The sequence below is a fragment of the Lolium rigidum genome, chromosome 1, assembly GCF_022539505.1.
Source record: "Lolium rigidum isolate FL_2022 chromosome 1, APGP_CSIRO_Lrig_0.1, whole genome shotgun sequence".
Classification (NCBI taxonomy): domain Eukaryota; kingdom Viridiplantae; phylum Streptophyta; class Magnoliopsida; order Poales; family Poaceae; genus Lolium; species Lolium rigidum.
The window spans coordinates 307227063-307238651 of NC_061508.1; the positions used below are offsets into that span (position 1 = coordinate 307227063).

At 44.8% G+C, this 11589-nt stretch overlaps 3 protein-coding genes across 4 annotated transcripts; all 3 read right to left on the reverse strand.

Annotated features, from left to right (window-relative positions):
- Positions 1-471: 471 nt before the first annotated feature.
- Positions 472-1310, reverse strand: LOC124697358 (photosystem II core complex proteins psbY, chloroplastic-like). Its single transcript, XM_047229965.1, has one exon. It carries the CDS (start codon positions 1206-1208, stop codon positions 612-614), a length of 597 nt encoding a protein of 198 aa, XP_047085921.1. The 5' UTR covers positions 1209-1310; the 3' UTR covers positions 472-611.
- Positions 1311-1673: 363 nt separating this feature from the next.
- Positions 1674-5175, reverse strand: LOC124697378 (succinate dehydrogenase [ubiquinone] iron-sulfur subunit 1, mitochondrial). Of its 2 annotated transcripts, none has more exons than XM_047229988.1 (2): positions 4443-5174; positions 1674-2139 (listed from the first exon to the last, which is right to left on the reverse strand). In XM_047229988.1, exons 1-2 carry the CDS (start codon positions 5114-5116, stop codon positions 1968-1970), a joined length of 846 nt encoding a protein of 281 aa, XP_047085944.1. In that variant the 5' UTR covers positions 5117-5174; the 3' UTR covers positions 1674-1967. The 2 variants fall into 2 exon arrangements, with proteins under 2 accessions (XP_047085944.1, XP_047085938.1); XM_047229982.1 differs by lacking the exon at positions 1674-2139 and adding an exon at positions 2828-3497 and having other exon boundaries at positions 4443-5175.
- Positions 5176-8549: 3374 nt separating this feature from the next.
- On the reverse strand, positions 8550-11373 carry LOC124684083 (putative F-box protein At3g44060). The gene is made up of 5 exons (XM_047218483.1): positions 11227-11373; positions 10865-10971; positions 9885-10736; positions 9665-9814; positions 8550-8970 (listed from the first exon to the last, which is right to left on the reverse strand). The coding sequence occupies exons 2-5, from the start codon at positions 10952-10954 to the stop codon at positions 8653-8655; spliced, it is 1410 nt and encodes a 469-aa protein (XP_047074439.1). The 5' UTR covers positions 10955-10971; positions 11227-11373; the 3' UTR covers positions 8550-8652.
- Between the last annotated feature and the right edge of the window lie 216 nt (positions 11374-11589).

Below are 11589 nucleotides of genomic sequence, written 5' to 3' on the forward strand. Positions count from 1 at the left end.
CTCCGGTTCATATTAATTGACTCTAATATGGATGTATCTAGAACTAAAATGTGTCTAGATATATCCATATTGAAGTCAATTAATATGAATCGGAGGGAGTACAAGTATAATACTTGATCTCCCATCACTGCTTCCTCTCGGTGACCTCCATTTCTGCTCTCTCGTCCTACTGTATCGCTCACTACGTACCCACCCATTGACCACCCTATGCTCAAGAGGTGCCACCGGCCGGTTAGAGTAGGAGATGATCAAAGCCTAATCATACTCGGTCAATCAAATAAGGTATTGAAATCCAAGTGTGGTACGTGTTAATGAGCAAATCCTTGTTACTAACACCTTTGTAATTGTAATTACGACCTAATCATCGATCCCAGTTACTGCTTTGGTACGAAACCTAGAAGAATTGAGCTGAATCGGTCGAGGAAAACAAGAGCTGTACGTACTCTGCATTGTGATCGAGTTTTTGACCAATGGAAGGAACACGATTATAGAATTTGCAAACGGGTAATTACACCACGTTGAGGTTCCAGGGCTACTATCACCACTCTTAATACTCACTCGAACGCACACTACAACAAGGACGACGACGTACATGCTTGCGCGCTCATCGATCAGTTGGACCGCATCTTGTTGAGCTGGTTGAGCGCCGGCTGCAGGATGTTGAAGAGCACCCATCCGATGGCGGGCGCGACGACGAAGAGCAGCAGCAGGCCCCGGTTGTCGTCTGTCGGCGTCGCGGCCGCCAGCGCGGCGAGCTCCTGCACGGCGGCGGAGGCCGGCTCCGGCGCGGCGGCCAGGCCGGCGGCCGCGGCGGCGCCGATGCCGAGCCCGGCGACGAGCGCCTTCTCGGACCGCATCTTGTTGAGCTGGTTGAGCGCCGGCTGGAGGATGTTGAAGAGCACCCACCCGAGCGCCGGCGACACCACGAAGAGCAGCAGCAGGCCCCGGTTGTCGTCGGTGGGCGAGGCCGCCGCCACGTCGGCGATCCTCTGCGCCGCCATCGCCGGTTCCGACGTCGCCAGCGAGGAGAAGAAGGCGCCCGCCATGGCCGCGGCCGCGGGGGACACGGCCAGGGCCCCCTTCTTGGCCGCGCCCTTCTGCAGGGTGCGCAGCGAGATGCCGGTCGGCGACGCCCTGGCGGCGCTTGACGACGGCGCCTGCATCTTGGCGGCGGGCTTGAGCATGGCCATGGTGGCTATGGTCGCCATTGACGTACGCCTAGCTCCCTGGTTGCTGGCTACCCTTCCTTCTCGCAAGACACTGGCAAATGCGACAGGCTCGAGTGAGTGCTGTGAGGTACGCGAGCGTGTAATGCACTGCCCACCACCGCGTTTCTAGAAGGAACGATGTGGCTAGCTTATCTTGTGCGGCGAGTGTGCGATCGAGGTTTGAAAGCTTATCTCGCGGCTTGCAACTTGCAATGCCATTGGCTGGGAGCAGCAAGGTGGGCACCACACGATTTACATCAAACTTTGTTGCTGCTGCGAAATTGATCAGAAAGATATCTCGCACGAAACTAAGGGTGCTCTAGAATGTCCCATTGTATCATTTCGATGGAAACGTCGGTAGACAATGACGGCTATTTTGCATTGGTCCAAAAGGCTTTGCACATTACAGTTTAAAAGTTCACGTTCATCTTCGTTCTCCGTAGCACGTACTACGCGGCATTCCAGGTAAATGCGATACATGTAACATCCAAACAATGATAAACAATTTTGAGGTTCATGAATTACTCCATGCATGAACATCATAATGCGACGAATGACAAACCAAACTAGATACAGCACAAAATAAAAAATAAAATTCGGTAGCAATTATTCACTCCCTACACAGAAATGTCAGGCAGGGAATTATCCTGCGTTTCCAGCCATTATTCGTCAGGGGTAGACACCATGGAGGTAAAACAAAACGAATGGCAGCCTCATCACAACTTTCGTCATCTCCACCGGAGATCTGCTCTCACTTACTCAGGCCCCAAGCTGCAGCTTCTTAATCGTGTCGATCTGCTTTGCCGGGTTCAGCCCCTTGGGGCAGGCATGTGTGCAGTTCTTGATGGTGTGGCAGCGGTACAGCTTGAACTCGTCGTTGATGGAGTCAAGGCGCTCCTTCGTGTACTGGTCACGGCTGTCCTGGATCCACCTGGAAGGACGAATGTGTTTATGGCAAAGGACTGGCAGCACTTGAACAACTCCTTGCAGACATGAGAAATGAGATGCATGTAGAAGCAACAATCCTAATACATCTAGTAGTACTGAGTACTCCGACCCATATTAGTTGATGCTAAAATGGATGTAAACCCATATTAGTTGATGCTAAAATGGATGTATCGACAACTAAGGTGTGTTAGATATATCTATATTAGCATCAATTAATATGGATCGGAGGGAGTACTAAATTTTTTGTTTACAGTTTCATGTGGCTAAATTGCTTTATCAAAAAACAATGTAAATGTGCAAACTGTTCGACCAGTTATATCAGATCATGTTTAGATCTCAAAGTTAAGGTAGGCTACTTAACTCATTTCTAATTGTCCAACTAATATCAGTATGGCAGTATAGCATCAACCAGCTTACACTGGATATCCTAGTCACAAACAAGTTTAATTACCATATACTACCTATGTCCATAAAAGGTGTCGCAAGTTTGTCTAAATTTTGATGTATCTAGACACTTGGTGTACCAATAAATCTGAATCAAGACAAATATTCGACATCCTTTTATGGATGGAGGGAGTATTGAAACAGAGAATCATGTAAAGAATCTCAGTACCCAGACAAATAAAGCCATATCAAACAAGATCGAATTAAACAACCAGATCACAGAATAATTGGACAATCAAATCTTTAGCTTCATAAATGCTTAATAGCATGGAAAACAATACATTACATGTGTTCAGCTAGATAAAGAAATTAAAAGAAAAAAAACACATCCGTTGCTGGCAAAAAAAACTTGACAGGTAGTTTCAGGGATCAAACACTGAAAGATTGCACAGAGGCAACCTTTATTTCACTGGACTACAGCAGAGCTAGTTCTTTGTTCTACCGTCCTGTTACATCTACCAAGACGCCTTCTTAACACCATTAATTTCACCCTTATTTGCCAAGGTGCGGAACACGATACGAGACATGCGGAATTTCTTGTAGACACCACGAGAGCGGCCCGTGAAAATACAGCGGTTCCTAAGGCGTGTCATGTTACTATTTCTTGGCAGCTTGGACAACTTATCGCGAAACTTTTCACGCATATCTGACGGCAGATCAGGGTCCCTACAGACTGACTTATACAGCTTTCCTCTCAGCTCATATTTTGCTGCAAGCAATCTACGTTTGTGATCCCTCAAGTTTCTCTTCTCTGATATCGTCCCATGATATCCTCGAGCTTGGACGTGCATGGACATGTTGGGTTTTGGTTTGGTTAGCGTCCCATGATATCCTCGAGCTTGTACGTGCATGAACATGTTGGGTTTTGGTTTGATTAGCGTCCCCCACAGCGGAAGCCTAAAAAGGGTGAACGGGTGAACGTGTCATGGACTTAGCAATATCCTAAAGCTTACAGCAAAAAGCAGTAAAGATATTAGACAACGATCATTTGAGGAAAGGCACCAAAAACTTTAGCATGCTCTATACTGAAAGAGTGGCCATCACTTCACTACTATAAACTAATTCCAGATAAAGGCCTCGTCAAGAATCAGACTACTATGTAGAGACTACTATGGAAAATAACGCCAAACTAAAGCCTGCAATGTCACAAAGAATTAGACCAAGGAACAAATTAACCAAATTAAGACACGTGGTACCATTAAGAAGCAGACTACGAAACAAGGAACTCCTAATTATTTCCAACACTGTCATCAACTTCCCAATCAGCCAAACACGAGATTAAGTAGAAAGTCACCGATGGCCTAAAGATGTCAAGGCATTCTGCAACCAAATGAACATTTCCCAGTATCAAAGATCATCTAAACCGCTTTGCAGGTGAGCTACCAAATAAGGAACAGAGGATCATCACGCATTCTAAAACCAGGCGACCATTTCGTAGCATGCACCCAATGATCATCGTCTAAACATCTTTGTAGGCGAGCTACCAAATAACAAGGGGTCTTTACCTAAAAGGTCTCTATGATCATCTAGACTGCTTTGCATGGGAGCTAGCAAATAAGTAAACCGACGATCATCATGTGTAACAGGACCAAATGATTCATTACCACATCAGACCAACGAACAATTCTCCTAGATCACAAAATTCAACAGCTGACACTGTTGCACACCTATCTACCTAGGCGCAACAAAACCAACCTATGTATCATCAGTGTATCACCCCACAAGCATTTCGCAACAAGTATTAACCAACCAATCACAAACAAGCATTCAATGATCAACCAGATCCAGCAAACAAACGCAATATAGTACCAAGAAGAGCCTAGGAGGGAGGAGAAGGTATACCTGTTGGCATGGAGCAGCGCGGCGGGTCCAAGATACTCCTCGGGGTTCCACCAGTAGGACGGGCATGACGTGGAGCAGCATGCGCATAGGATGCACTCGTACATGCCGTCGAGCTTTGCGCGTTCGGCCTTGGACTGCAGGATCTCCTTCTTGTCGGGCGACTGCGGGTCCTTGCGCTTGAGCCAGGGCTCGACGCTCTTGTACTGGTTGTAGAAGTTGGTCATGTCGACGACGAGATCCTTGACGACGAACATGTGCGGGAGCGGCGAGATGGTGGAGGCCCCCGAGGCCTTGTCGGCGTTGATCTTGGTGAGGCAGGCGAGGCCGTTGTCGCCGTCGATGTTCATGGCGCAGCTGCCGCAGATGCCCTCGCGGCAGCTGCGGCGGAAGGTGAGCGAGGGGTCCTGCTCGTTCTTGATCTTGATGAGCGCGTCGAGCACCATGGGCCCGCAGTCGGCGACGTCGATCTTGTAGTCCTTGAGGTGCGGCTTGGTGGACGGGGAGTCCGGGTCCCAGCGGTAGATCGAGAAGGTCTTGGTGGTGGTGGAGGCGGGGGGTGGTGGCGGGGCGGGGGAGGAGGAGTGGGGCTTGGAGGCGACGAGGCGGGAGGAGAGGGCCGGCGAGAGGAGGACGCGCGCCGCCGGCGAGCGGCGGAGGAGGGCGGCGGCGGCCATCGGATTTGGGGGCTCGCGTAGCTCGCTCTGCTTTTTTTTTTCCTCCTGTTCTTTTGGGAGGTTGGAGAGGGGCGCGTGGTGGGCTTCGGCCCAGCTGGGTATTTATACCTCGGGAGGCTGATGGGTGGATGACGTGTGGGGCCAGATCGGAATGCCGGTGCTAGGGTTGCTGACAGGTGGGGACAGCGGGTGTTTGGGTTTGGGCCTTTTTGTGGATGGGAGCATGGAGATGTGGACAAGTTCTGGGCCGTTTGGAAGAAGACAAAGGGAAGTTTGATAGGAAAATGACTTCATCGTAGCGATAAGATTGATTTGGGTTGTGTAGTTATTTGTTCCTCTCTCTTTTTTCCTCTGTCTTGCATTTCTGTTTTGACTATGATGATGTATGCTGATCTTGTTATACTCAGCTGAGTATGGTTAAACTACCCACAATAAGAGTATCAAAGCTGATGTGGCAGTGCAATTAAAGATGAGAGAGATGATAGTAGTATCGTAGGTAGATACCGTATCATAGCATAGCATGTAATACTAGAAAATTTAATGTTAAATTAATCTTGTACATATATTTGCATTAAGATTCTACAAATCAATTAAAAAATTTACAATACTAGTATATGATACTAATTGATTCGTACACATGATACTTGTATATGATACTATGCACTGTGACTAGTCTTAGATAACGAAAATTAAAATACGCTATTATCGCCCTTCTACTTAATTAAACACGCCCGAAAGCACTTGGGACTAGAACAGATCATTGATTGCGCGGTTTGGACAGAGCGTTTCGAGCAGCCCTGGAATTCTCGCTCATCCATAAATACTGATATTGGTGCAGACGAACATAGTTGAACTCCTAGTCGTCCCTAGTTTGGGTCATGGAAGGAAACTCCTAGTTGTACTTAGTGTGGGCCATGGAAGGAAACGTCGTTTTTAGTGAAGATGAATTTCTGATGCTGCTTTCCTGGTGTTTTGGTTCGCTGATAGATCAGTATAATGAGACTTTTCTTTTATGTATTTTTTTTATATCTGCATTGCCATTAGGATATTATGTTGTTGCAGAGGTTGTATGTAATCGGTATCTTCTTGATATAAATATATACTCTTTATCAAAAAAAAATACCAAGGTGATTATGATACTCCCTCCGTTTCTAAAATGGGTGTATAGATACATTTATGTTTAGACAAATCTGTGACGTCCTTGTCGTGACAGGGAGCACTATCGGCTAACTATCGTGTTGCTAGTTTAGCTAAAGCAAAACCTAGGCAACGTGGTCAGTTAAAACCACCGGCAACAAGCTGCGAAGCTCCATCCAATCCAAAATTACTTTAAGTTTCTCAGCATCTTTCCCAAAGCTTTTTAGGTGAAAGAGCATGCAATTTCACTAGTGCAATTTTTATCGATATAAAATTGTGTATAAGTACTACAAAGGGATTGAAAAAATGAACTATTGTTGGCTACTTAAGCAATCTCTACCATTACTTGCATACTTTCATCTAGCTCTATGACCAACCATGGCTAGCTGGTGCATACAGTGGCGGAGCGTGAACAAAACATAAGAGGGGGCCAATTTCATAAAAAGCACAATACACACATAAAAGATGGGCGAGTCATAGAAACATCTGGCAGTGTCATGATGATGTATTTATCTTGATCACGCAAATACAACTGATAAAAATGGTTCAATTATACATGGTTCGGCTGTACCTGGTGCTCATCTTGGTTACTAGGATTTTTTTTTTTTGCTTATTTTCATCTTGCCTCTTATTTTCTATGTCCATGTTCATCACTTCATGTTGCTTCTGATTTACATATTCCACTAGTACAAGAGCATCAGGAGCAGATGTACGTTTAGCAGCTTCTTCATCTTGTTTTGTTTTGAAGAAAGACTGCTCTTCTGCTGTTTCCCATACCGAAATTTGCACTAATACATTTAAAACTCTTACTTTCCTAACCTCGGCAGGGTTTTCAATACACCTCAATCCTTAATGAAATAAATAGAAAAAAGATACCTAACCTGCGCGGGGGGATTGTGGTAGGGCGCTGCAGCCTGAACTGAAGGACTGGGGCACTGGCCGGCCGGTGGCTTGCAACCGTGCAGATAGCCATGAAGGGGTGAAACAGCAGCAGCAGCAGCACGCCGTGTGGCTGCGTCGGCTCGCCGATCGCGATGAGAAAAAATAGATTGAGGAGGCTGGCCGTGGCCCGCCGGCAGAGGGGCGAGCATGAACAAGTCACGCATGAATCAATCGAGGAAGACAGACCTATCGATCAGCGCATCAGATCGATATGCACTCGCGGACGCGTCGCGGAAGACTGGACGCGATGTGGTATGTCTTTTCGTCTTCGTTCAATTGATCGTTCTGTAGTTTGCTGACTGCCGATGGGCTGGGCCACGAGCGCTAAGTATACGAAGTAGAAACAAAGTTGCATTTTCGAAGGGGGGGTCGTGGCCCAGTTTCGCCTCCACGACGCTCCGCCCGTGGGTGCATATATGTTGCTTTTCCACTTAGAATCCCCTCCTCGAAAAATTTGTTCCTAGCAATCCATATGCTCCATGCCTTCAAAGTGACCATTTCCACAGAAAAATGCACAGATGTAGATGCACCCACTGCTTAAATATTATATTTTAAAATGTCAAAAAAATCTCACGATACATTTTTTTGTCTTTTTTACAAAGCCCATAAAAATTGTCACTTTCTCACAAAATATTGTATGCAAACATAGCATATCTGGATGTACACGAAGTTTTCATTCAATTTCTAACAGATACCATAAATACTATTTAAAATTCCTATTGGAAGATTCCTTCACTTATCAAGTCATTTGATTCTTATCCAGCTCGAGATTATTCAGATTCCTAATAATGCTCGAGATTCAGCAGAGATTTTACCAGGATACTGAAACTCACAAGAAGGTCCAAAACACATGTAATTCGTTGCATCCATGTCTGACGCTGTCAGGCAAGGATTTTAAAGATGTATCGAAGTTGTGTCTAGCTAGAAGAACGTGCCACTGGGTATACCATCACGTTTTTTAATAACGAAGTATCTTTTTTGCGATTTTTTTTTGAGGTATTTTTTGCAAAATTAATTTTTTTGAGGTATTTTTTGCGAAATTATTGATAATGAAGTATCTGTCAATGTGATACACACTTGGCTGAAAATAGGCAGGCACATACTTCACACTATGTCTACATTTTTTTTCTAATCTAAAAAAGGCAAAGAATTTTCAAGGGTTCATATAAGTTTCGTGTTTTCATTTATTTTTCTTGTCAGCTCCTGCGAAAATGTACTGATCATCTAATCCATAGTTAGTACTCTCCCTAGGTTTGAAGCCACATCCAGCAGGTAGATGTGCACGTTCTAATGTACAGAAAATAACCAAGATACCTCATTTATCTTGTTGGGAACAGATAAATCGACATGAAGCAATTCTTTCAAACATAATCCACATGAAACATTCTTCCACTACGATGCAGAAGAAAACAAATACGTAGCATAATACACGTGTGATGAGCAGTCACATCCCAGGATTACGAAGATGATAATCTAACATACGAGGGGACCGACTTACTAAGGTATTTGGAAATGAAAAGGTGATATAGTTTCCAGGTAACTTCACTTACGTCATCAGAGTAAATGTATTTATACGCAAATTTGTCGAGCCTGGGATCCAGAGTCAGGCACTCAAGGGCAGTTGAGTTCTCCAAGATATGCAGTGCGAGCTCAATGCTAGATTTGGTTCCAGCGTACCCACTCATCTTGGCAACCTTGAGCTTTCTATGTGGTTCACGTTTCTCAAGCCTTCTCAGCGCTGCTTCCTCCCCATAATACACCAAATTTTCATAGAGCTGCATCAATTTCACAAGTAAGACTGACATAATTCCAGACAAAAAGTTGTCTTTGGACTCAAGACAAGCGTAGTGGCAACTGGAGCAGATCTATAATCAACATATAAAACTGTAGAACAATCAAAATAACGCCAGAGAAATTGTTGCTGCACCATTAAGTGCGAGCAAAAGGCTAGATCAGATACATTTTCATGTTAGCCCATTTTTTTTGCCACCTCAAAACATAGATTTGAGGGAACTATACATTTTGTAGCATAGCATCTCATCGTCTATGGCACATAATGTAAATCATCATCTTACTGATCACATGTTCATAATCATTAGCGCACACTCTATATATGTACTCCGTCGTCCCAAAATACATTGCGTATATATTTAGTCGAAGTCAATGATTCTATGTTTGAGCAAGTATACATGCAAAAAGATGAAGATCTCCAATACCAAATCAATAACAGTAGACCCACCATAAGGTATATTTCATAATTTATTTATTCAATATTGCAGATGTTGATATTCCCTTCTACATATTTGGCCAAACTTAGTAAGCTTTGACTTTTGACAGAAATTATACGCCGTGTATTTTGGGACGGAGGAAGTAGTTTATAAAATGACTGAACATCTATTGTTTTTAACAGTTTTCTTCCTTTCAACATTCACTGTTGAAAATATTAAACCGGTGAAATAAGAAACTTACGTGCACAATAAATTTTTCCAAAAAAGGGGCAGCATCAAGAAACGAAACAAGGCAGAGAAGACCATGTTTCCTTGATGACATGTCCATTTTCATCTCCAAGTGCTTGAGGGAAGAAAATTTGTTGGTTGGATCCCTCGCTGGAATAATCATCTGCATAAGAAATATAGTCAAGATAGAGTATTCAAGAGTTAATTAAAAGAAGAAGTTTCGGCGTACAAACCTGGGTACATCCAACTAGATACAATGTCTCGAGATTAGGCATAAGAGGCGCAAGTTCAGAAAGAGCATAATCTGCAGCATCCCCTGCAATCAACTCAAAGCGTGCCTCCTTCAACAGAGATGCCTCACATATTACAGTTTTGAAATTCGACCATCCACAGTAGTCAAAGGTGACCAGACTTCGAGCACGGATTTCCAATGTATTTAACGGACATAACCGAATACCAAGGTGGTTTAGCTTACAGAGCATCTCAGAGATCTTGAGATGCTCTATTTGTGGGCACCGACTTAACTTCAGCTGTTCGAGAGAAAGGGTACAACTCAACAAGCTCTCTAGATCTTCTTGAGTTATATATACAACGCTCAAATCAAGTGTCCTCAGGTTTCTTAAGCCACTGAATGATGCTGGCTGCCTCAAATAGCAATAGCAAAGCTTGAGATGCTCTACACAGGTAGGTTGTGGAGCAGCAAAATTCGAGGACGGGAAAGTGTACTGGATACGGTGAATTACCCGCCTTGGACGCAGATCAAGTGTAAGTTCTTTGGCACCTGAACTTACTGCAAAGTATATCCAACGGTCAAGATAATTGGCATACTTGTGATTGTGGAGGTTGTGCTTGATGACGAATGACTTCACTCCAGTTCCAGCGTGATGTCGTACGATGCCGTTAACGCACCTGACAAACTTTGCCCTCCTCCTTTCCTTGTGCACCCGTCTGTTCAGACCCAGAGCCTTTGTAGTGAACTCTAAATTAGGGTAGAATCTCCAAGCTCGGAGCAAGTTTTGAGCCAAAACACCGGTACGCATAGCATCTCTCAGCGGTAACAACTGAAGTATCATGAACAGAACATCCTGTACATCAAGAAGCAAATAGTTATAAGTACTCTCTTTGATTGGAAAAAAGTATTGTGACTAGCTAATGTCTAGCTGTTTGCTATGATAAAGACGGATTCACGCCAAAAAAAAATAGTGTTTACTACCTCCGGAATACTGTCAAATTGACACATGACTGGTTTTCGTTTTGGGGCCAGCTTTGCTGCTCTGTGACATGACTTCATTCGCTTAGCCATTAGACCGAACAATTGATCTGCAGTTGACCACAAGTTAGTCCAAGCATGAAAGGGTGGCAATCTTTGGGCGAATATGGGGGTTGCAACAGAATTGGGGTTGCTTATGTGGTTGAGAAAAAAAAAATGGGAGTTCTGCACTCGTGTAATCCCGGAACAGGTAAAGCTGACGAAATTCATGGAGTAGAAGCATCGACTTATGTTGCATCCAGGAAAAGCTGCGCAAGATCTCCAAACACGGGGCTGAGAAAGACAAGGAAATTTTTGAGACTTACCAAGAGATTAATCTTCCCCAGGCGATTTCCAGGCGGTGTTGTGATGGTAGAAAAAGGGCAGCTCCACGCCAGTAAACGCGAGGAGAAGAGTGGCGTGGCTGCCGGCCCGTTCTGGAACACAAGTGCGCGGATCCGGGTTAAAGAGGGAGATCGCCGGGGCGGAGACGGATTCTGTGTGCGCCCTCGAACCCGATCGATGCCTCCTTCGGTGTTCCGTCCTTGCCTCCTGGACGTCTCTGCTGCGCCGTTGAGAGCTGTGTCGCCGTCGGCCGTTCGTGACCAAGGCGAGGGTGGCCGAGGTAAAGTACTACCTCCATCCAAGGGTTAAGTTCTACATTAAGTTTGACTAAGTTTTTATCAAAA

Coding starts and splice junctions, on each gene's coding strand:
- LOC124684083 (XM_047218483.1), bottom strand. CDS start 10,954: ATGGCTAAGCGAATGAAGTCATGTCACAGAGCAGCAAAGCTGGCCCCA. Junction 9,815..9,884: donor ATCTAGTTGGATGTACCCAG/GTTTGTACGCCG, acceptor TTTCTTATGCAG/ATGATTATTCCAGCGAGGGA. Junction 8,971..9,664: donor TGGAAAAATTTATTGTGCAC/GTAAGTTTCTTA, acceptor AAATTGATGCAG/CTCTATGAAAATTTGGTGTA.
- LOC124697358 (XM_047229965.1), bottom strand. CDS start 1,208: ATGGCGACCATAGCCACCATGGCCATGCTCAAGCCCGCCGCCAAGATG.
- LOC124697378 (XM_047229982.1), bottom strand. CDS start 5,116: ATGGCCGCCGCCGCCCTCCTCCGCCGCTCGCCGGCGGCGCGCGTCCTC. Junction 3,498..4,442: donor GCGCTGCTCCATGCCAACAG/GTATACCTTCTC, acceptor CACCCTTTTTAG/GCTTCCGCTGTGGGGGACGC.